This window comes from Danio aesculapii, chromosome 1, assembly GCF_903798145.1.
Source record: "Danio aesculapii chromosome 1, fDanAes4.1, whole genome shotgun sequence".
NCBI lineage: Eukaryota > Metazoa > Chordata > Actinopteri > Cypriniformes > Danionidae > Danio > Danio aesculapii.
Genome location: NC_079435.1, coordinates 9,737,202 through 9,746,173, shown reverse-complemented (window position 1 = coordinate 9,746,173; position 8,972 = coordinate 9,737,202). Strand labels below are relative to the sequence as shown.

The window sequence follows — 8,972 nt, the reverse complement described above, 5'->3', positions numbered from 1 at the left end:
ATATATATATATATATATATATATATATATATATATATATATATATATATATATATATATATATATATACACACAGTTGAAAACAGAATTATCAGCCCCCCCTTTGATTTTCTTTTTAATAGAGCAAGGAAATTTTCACAGTATGTAGGTCAAAATTATTAGCCCCTTTAAGCAATTTTTTTTCGATAGTCTACAGAACAAACCATCATTATACAATAACTTGCCTAATTACCCTGACCTGCCTAGTTAACCTAATTAACCTAGTTAAGCCTTTAAATGTCACTTTAAGCTGTATAGAAGTGCCTTAAAGTATCTAGTCAAATATTATTTACTGTCATCATGACAAAGATAAAACAAATCAATTATTAGAAAAACCACATTGACATTCTTGCAATAATCCCCCAAAAAATTACACTTGGTCCTCAAAAAAGAGAATGTAAAAAGTTATTTGCTTATTTATTTTGAAACTGTAACCTTTTTTGAATTGATTTAAACCACATATGACCCATATTTATATATATAATAAAAAAAATGGCAATACTTGCTTCACGATGTACTTTCGAAAGTATCATTATCGTAATGTTTGTAAAATAGAACGTTTGCATAATAAATAAATATTAATAAAAAATGTAACATTCCGAATTAACATTTTACAATATCTATCGGAGAATCAGCTATTTCTTTATTGTTTGATATGGTTGGTTTTAGAATCTGGTTCCTCTAAGCTCCGCCTTTTAGAGAGTCTACTTTGCTCTGATTGGTCAGAAGTTATCAGGTCTTTAATAATCCTCCAAAAATGTTGTTTATTGAACATTTTAACAAACGTTTTATTCATTTGTTTTAAATGTCAATACTTTCAAAAGTACCATTATCATGATGTTTGAATGGAGTGTTTGCATAACCAGGAAAAACATATTTTTAACATTTAGAAATTATTTTCATTATATCCATTAGAGTTTTAGCTCTTTTTTCATTGTCTGAAATGGTTGGTTTCTAGTCCCTCTAAGCCCCACCTTTCAGAAAGTCTACTCTGCTCTAATTGGCCAGACGATTGGCCCAGTCTGTTGGGATTGGTCTAACCCCAAATGTCAATTACTATATAATATTTAGCATTTGTAAACAAGTGTGAACCATAGACACCATAAAACCGACATCTTGTCTTCTGTGATTATTTAACTATTGACTGAGACCAGCTGCACTGTTAAAAACATAATAAACACATTGTTAAATTCAAAACATTCAAGTGAAATTTTATTTGATTTAAGAGATCCTAATGTAAACAACCGATTGAAAGTGATTAAAAAAACCTGTTCGGACAAACCCCAGGATGATTTGTTTTCACGGTTCTGCGTTTTCATAAAAAAGTATTTCACAGACAAACATAGAAACACACACGACTCAATGGACTGAACACAACACGGCAGTAGTAAAACATAAGCTGCAAGTGGGACTGAAGCCCCACAGTCTGTATTGAACGATTAATAAAAATGGCCTACTAAAATGATTTCATTTAGTCTCGCTTATCACATTCAGTTCAGTTTTCTTCATATTACTGTACAAAGATTGCACTTCTAATACTGTTCGTTCCCTTTAGACATTTTGGTTTAAGTTCATCTGAATACTGTGGTTTACAAGAAAACTTTAGACAAGTGTCGTCTGATATCCCGGGCCGCCAAATTCAATTAAACACAGAATTAATATTGAGGAATGGTTTTAAAGTCATGATGAAAACGTATCGATCTAGAAAAGTGTATATTAAAACTAGATGGGAAGCCATCTACGTCTCAGGACATTACAAACACGAGCTATGCATGTTTTCTGAACAGACATTGCACATTGTATTTCTGGATTTAGACGCAAACACACTATTCTTCGAGAAAACAAAAACATAAACTATTATTTGGCATTTCAGAAGTAAAAGACATTATTTTCCATCCAAAACAATACAATCGGACACATTCTCGAACCTAGACAATGCGTTTAAATAAAAACCAATAGGCTCTTGATTATTAAGTTAATAAAAATCAAATATACACAATGATTACTTAGAAAATATGTACAAAGTCAACTATACAACATCTAAACTGACAGCGAATTTCTTCATTTCGACAGTAACTAACTTGTCTGTACACGCGTGTGTGTGTGTTTGTGTGTATAAAGAGCGGAATAAATAAAAATGTGCTGTTGGAAAAAAGTGGGACAATAAATCCAGTCAAAAACCCAATGAATGGGAGTTAAATACAATCTTCACGCACACGATGCACCAGCGATCATCGATTTTTGGAAATGATTCACAATTAATTCTGCCGCTTTCCATTTTTGCAATGTAAAAATGCAATACAGTTTGTAATTTCAACAACTCACAAAATTTCCCCGTCTCATTTCATCCCACGAGAGAGTAGTAAGAAAAGATCTATTTTATGAAAACAATGCTTTAGTATGCCATACTATTAAGGTAAAGCACAGTCCCCTTTAATTCTCATTTCTAATATGTAAAAACAACATAATTTAAGCACAATTGTCATTACTGTACAGTCATGTAAAAATATTTAAGCACCATTGTAGGTTTATATTTATTTTGTGAAAATTGGCATTTAGAACTTAAATGATGCTAATGTTGATACTGATATTGATACCGATAACAATGTTGATACTGATACTGTAACCAATACTGATACCAATAACAATGTCGATAATCATACTGATACCAATAACGATACCGATAACAATGTTGATACTGATACCAATACTGATACCGATACCAATACTATTACCGATACCAATACCGATAACAATACAAATACTAATACCGATAACAATGATGATACCAATACCGATACCAATACTGATACCGATACCAATACTGATACCGATACTACGTATAAGTATAAGTATAATACCGATAATACCGATACCAATACTGATACTGATACTAATACTGATACCGATACCAATACTGATACCAATAACAATGTCGATACTGAAACCGACTCTAGTACTCATAACGATACAAATACTGATACCGATAACAACGTTGATACTAATACCAATACCAACACTTATACCAATACCAATGACAATGGCTATACTGAAAAAAATACTAAGGTCGATACTGATGCCAATGCTGATACTGATACAGATACCAATATCGATGCTGATAACAATGTTGATATTGATAGCGATACTAATACTAATGCAGATAATAATGCTGATAACGATACCAACACTGATAGCGATGTTGAAACTGATACAGATAATGATACAAATACTGATATCAATACTGATACCGATAACGATACAAATACCAATGTTGATACTGATACCAATACCGATTCCGATAACAATACTGATACTGATACCAATACCAATACCGATAACAATGTTGAAACTGATAGCAATACTAATACTAATGCCGATAACAATGTCAATACTGATACCGATACCAACACTGATAACGATAACAATGTCGATATTAATACCGCTAAAGTATTACAGTTTTTTTGCTTAAAAAACACTAAAACGTCATTAGTGTTGTGTCATCCGTCGTCAAAAGATTTTTCAGATAAAAAGTATACAACTAAAACTAATTATATATATTTTATTGTATGTTTTAAATCTCATTTCCTCAATTAAAAAAGCAAACACAATAAATAAATAAATAAATAAAAACTGAATAATAAATTTACTTTTGGAAAAAGTATAATATTTTTATCAAAAAGTATTTGTAACGCTATCTTCATTTATGAAAAAATGGAATCAAATCATAGCATTACAAAAACAATTTTATATAAAAATATGCTTATGATATGAATGTGCTTAATTGTCATTAAAACAATGTTTAAAAAAGACATCATGCTGTAATTCACAATTACATAATGAAAAAAAATATAGAATAATTTAAAATGTTCTGAAATGGTTTCGCAAGGTTTTAATAAAAAGTATTTGCATTTAGTATAAAAACTATATATAGGAATGAGAATTCAGGGAACAAATTGTCAAAACGTCAACAACAAGAACACGTTCATATCTACGAATCAGGGGATGAACTGCGACCAGGAAACGTCTTCATGAGATTCAGGCAATTATCAAAATTGAACGACTCTCCATTCTCGTTCTGCTTTTGTAGATTTGTCTAGAAGTTCAACGCAGCTTCAGACATTGACGCACATTACAAAAAAAACCCGGACCAGCCTGTGGCCCGTCGTTCTGCAACACCTGAACGAACACTTATAACAATAACCTTACCGATTTACAAAAGATGTCTTGGTTTATGCTCCTTCGCCCTTCCGAGAATGCAACAATCGCTATACGATATACTCCATTTTCTGCAAGCTGTGTTGCGAGTCCAAATCTCTGTGCTGTGAATCTGGCACCCGGTGCTGCGACTCAAGGTCTCTATTGTCGCGTTTATTCATCCAGTGTGGGTGTTTCTTTACGTCTGTGCCGTTGGAGCTCAACCTATCGTCTCGGTCCACCAGCATGTAAGCCGGCTGCTGTGGAAACCGTGTTTTCTGTAGTCGTCTACTGGCGTCAGATTCAGGGAATTGCGTCCTGATTTTGGCGTTTACTGTGTTTTTGTCGTCACAATGCAATTCTTTTCCTGGCAGGCTGCCATTGGAGGCGTTTTTCTCGATGTGGTTCTTGATCTGGTTGAGATGCTCGCGGGCGTTGTTTACCGTGTTTTCTTCAGTTGCGGAGAAGGGGCTGGTGGGGTTAATGGGGGTGGCGCTGGAGCTTTGTTTGCGGCGATGACGGACGCACCACAGGAACACTGATGCCAAGGCCAAAACCCAGATCGCAGTTACTACTGAAACCAGCAATGGCACCATGTAGTCTACTGAACGGGAGAAACAATGAATATGGATGAAGATAAGCTGGTCAAATATTAGATCTTTATAGCATCAGAGTTTATGCTAAGGATTATACACACTACTCTTCAGAGTTTTGGAATTAGAAAGATTTTTTTAAGTATCTTATGTTCACCAAGGAGGTATTTATTTGATAAATAATACAGTAAAAACTAAAGATGCATGATAAAAATAATAAAAATTGTTCAATTCATAACCAAAGCTGATTATTCAGAGTGATATCTGCCGATATCAATAGCAATGACGATTCTGATATCGATACCAATACTGATAACAATAACAATGGCGATACTGAAACCAATAGCGAGGTCGATACTGCTGCCAATGTTGATGCCAATACTAATACGGATACCAATAACAATGTTGATACAGATATTGATACCAATTCTGATACCAATAACAATGGTGATACTGATACCAATACTGATATCAATAACAATGTCAATACTGATACCGATACCAATATGGATAACAATACAAATATTGATACCGATAACAATGTCAATGTATTTCGATAACAATGTCAATATCAGTTGATACTGATACCGATACTGATAACAATGTTGATTCTGATACCGATACCATTACTGATACTGATGCCAATACTGATACCGTTAACAATACTGATTCCGATACTGATACTAATACTTTTACAGATAACAATGTTGATACTTATCCCAATACTGATACCGATAATAATGTTGATACAGATACCAATACTGATACTACTGTAAAGCTGATACCGATACAGATACAGATACAGATACTGATACCAATTCTGATACCAATAACAATGGTGATACTGATACAGATACCAATACTAATATGAATAACAATGTCAATAACAATACTGATACCAATACGGATAACGATACAAATACTGATACCGATAACAATGTTGATACTAATACCGATACCACTGCTGACACCGATACCAATAATAATAATACCAATAATAATGGCGATACTGAAACCAATACCGAGGTCGATACTGACGCTTGACACTGATACTGATACCGACACCAATTATGATAACAATGTTGATACTGATACGATACTAATACTAATGTCGATAACAATGTCAATACTGATACCAATACCAACACTGATACGATGACAATGTTGATACTGATACCGATACTGATAACAATGTTGATTCTGATACCGATACCGATACAATTACTGATACCGATACCAATACTGATACCGTAAACAATACTGATTCCGATACTGATACTAATACTTTTACAGATAACAATGTGGATACTGATCCCAATACTGATACCGATAATAATGTCGATTCAGATACCAATACTGATACTAATGTTAAAACAGATACCGATACCAATGTCAATACTGATAGCGATACCAATTTCGATACTAATACTGATAGTTTGGTGGTCATATTTTCAAATGCATGATAATTCATTATACAAATTAGCATTTTCCTGCCCTCTTTTGATTGACATGATATAATTTGACCTTATAATTGGCTGATTTTAGGGAATCAGCTGATACCGATTATTGGCCGATACATCTACACTAAGAACAGTAATACTGTGAAATTTCATTCATTTTTTATTATTTATTTATTTTAAATGATTGTTATTATTATTGTTGTTTTTATATTGACAATAAATATTGTTACTTACATATTGAAAACATACAATATATTTAAAAATGCTGTTTATTCCTGTGAAAATAGCCAGATGATCCTTAAGAAATCATTATAATATTGTGTTTTTTGTTTTGTTGGATGATGGATTGGATGATGATGAATTTAAAGTTCGAAATAACAACATTTATATAAAATACAAATTCTGTAACATGAATTTACTGTCACTTTTGATCAATTTAATGCATCCTTGCCCAGTAAAACATTCTTTCAAGACAGTTTCTTGTAAAGTTTAAGAGCTTGCTGTGATGTCTCACCGTTGGGGTTTTGCGGTTGTTTGCGCTGCACTCGGACCTCAGCGATGGAGCCGATGACGGAGCTGTTAGCGCTGTGCTTGCTCACCAGATCAATGATGTTGTCTGTAATTTCCTTAACAGGAACCCGGCCATGGATGCCGTCCTCAGTCACATGCTAGAAAACACAATTTTTTTAAAATACAAGTCATTTTTATGAATAAAGCTGCTCTTTTTTTAAATAAAGCAAAATGAAATGCATAATGTTAAATATTTAAACAACACAAATACATCAAATAACAATAAAATAATCAAGAATAATAGTGTTATATACTATTAATTTTATTTGAAATATAATCAATTCTATTAAAAAATGACAGAATAGAATGATAATAATATAATACATTATTATACACCATTATGAATTCAATTATATTTCCAGTCATTCATTAACACTATGAGGATATTAAGACATTTCATTTAAAATTTTGCAAATAACAGTTTATATTTTTTAATAGTATCATTTTGCGCTAGAACACTTACGATGGCCACATGGATCTCGTTATTGGCTGCAGACGAGAGTTCACAGCTCACAGAGATGGAAAACTCAGACGTAACATTTTTTGCCACATAAAGATGCCTGAGTTCACGACACACCTGCTCCACCGTCACCCCCTGAGAACCAAACAGATCATATAAACATACATAAGAAAACGTTTAAACATATATATCGATTATAGACAACGTTATAAAACATTTGAATTATAGTCGCCATGAAACAGATATTAAGATTGTCCTTTTTTCCTGCTATCATGATATACATCCACTTGAAACAGTTCTGAAATGAGAAAAAATGTATGGCGGTGCATGATTTTGTTCTTTGGAAACCAACTGGATTGTTAACAGAAGGAAGATTGATGAATAGACGAATTCAGAGCAGAAATTAAATGCCTGCTGATATGCCTCACCCTATAGGAATTCTATGTGACCAGGAAGTCAAGAAAAATCATTTTGAGGGGGTGCTTAAACTTTATGAAGGCAAATAAATTTTTACAAAATACTGAAGTGCACAGATAACTACTATATACATACAGTAAGTCAAAATTATTAACCAAAATTATTTTTTCTTTTTTAAATAGTTCTCAATTGATGTTTAACAGAGTAAGGCATTTTTCACAGTATTTCCTATAATATTTTTTCTTCTGGAGAAAGTCTCATTTGTTTTATTTCGGCTAGTATAAAAGCAGTTTTTAATTTTTTAAAAATCATTTTAAGGTCAAAATTATTAGCCCTCTTTAAGCTACAATATCTAATAAAATATTATGTACTGTCATCATGGCAAAGATAAAAGAAATCAGTAATAAGAAATTAGTTCTAAGATCATTTCTGGAAATACTTACAAATCAGACACTGTTTTGAAAAAAAGGTCCCCAAAATACAGAATAGGAAAATGTTTGAAACATTTTTCAAATTCTCAAAACAGCTTCAAAAAGTATCTACGCTTTATAAATTTAGTTCAAAGATTAATGATAAAAACTGAAAATTTAAGACTGATTTGGCAAAAAGATATTAGCAGTGATATAGATAAAGATACCTGGGATAGAATTCTTTCTCATAGTGGAAAATATATAAAAGAAGTAAGAGGTAAATGTATACAGTATAAGATACTTCATAGGTATTATTACACTCCAGTGTGACTTTTTAGAATGGGATGCTTAGATGATAATAAATGCTGGAAATGTAAATAGGGGATTGGTACATACTTTCATGCATTATGGCAATGTACAAAGATTCAACCCTTTTGGGAATCTGTGTTAAGACAATTAGGTAGATGTTTTGGATTTAATATCCCTCTCTCACCTAGGATATGCCTTTTAGGTGACAAAACTGAGGTTCTACATGTTACAAATGATGAGTCCACCCTTATAATTTTGGGCATTACGACAGCAGCACGTATAATACTGAGGTTTTGGAAGGATATTCAGTGCCCTACACTTAAATTATGGATGGAATCCATGATTGAGAATGTATTATATGAGAAAATGTTGGCCAAAATGAATTGTGATTACAAGGAAATAGATATGTGGGAGATTTTTATTTCATCACTTGAAATATGAAGGTATCTATCCTGTTATGCTCTGTACTATTATTTTTAGTATTTTTATACTTTTGTTACTGGTTGTTGAATTATTTATT

The 8,972-nt window shown here is 32.4% G+C and overlaps 1 protein-coding gene across 2 annotated transcripts in view; it reads right to left on the bottom strand.

Annotated features, from left to right (window-relative positions):
- Positions 1-3,821: 3,821 nt before the first annotated feature.
- The window catches only part of jag1a (jagged canonical Notch ligand 1a), a 52,644-nt gene continuing 47,493 nt past the window's right edge, over positions 3,822-8,972 (bottom strand). Inside the window, exons 24-26 of one of the 2 annotated variants that reach the window (XM_056456533.1) lie at positions 7,320-7,451; positions 6,801-6,954; positions 3,822-4,837 (exon numbers count right to left, since the gene is read on the bottom strand). In XM_056456533.1, coding sequence (XP_056312508.1) covers positions 4,305-4,837; positions 6,801-6,954; positions 7,320-7,451 — 819 coding nt within the window. In that variant the 3' untranslated portion in view covers positions 3,822-4,304. The remainder of the gene's footprint in view (positions 4,838-6,800; positions 6,955-7,319; positions 7,452-8,972) is intronic. The other variant, XM_056456534.1, reaches the window with a different exon arrangement.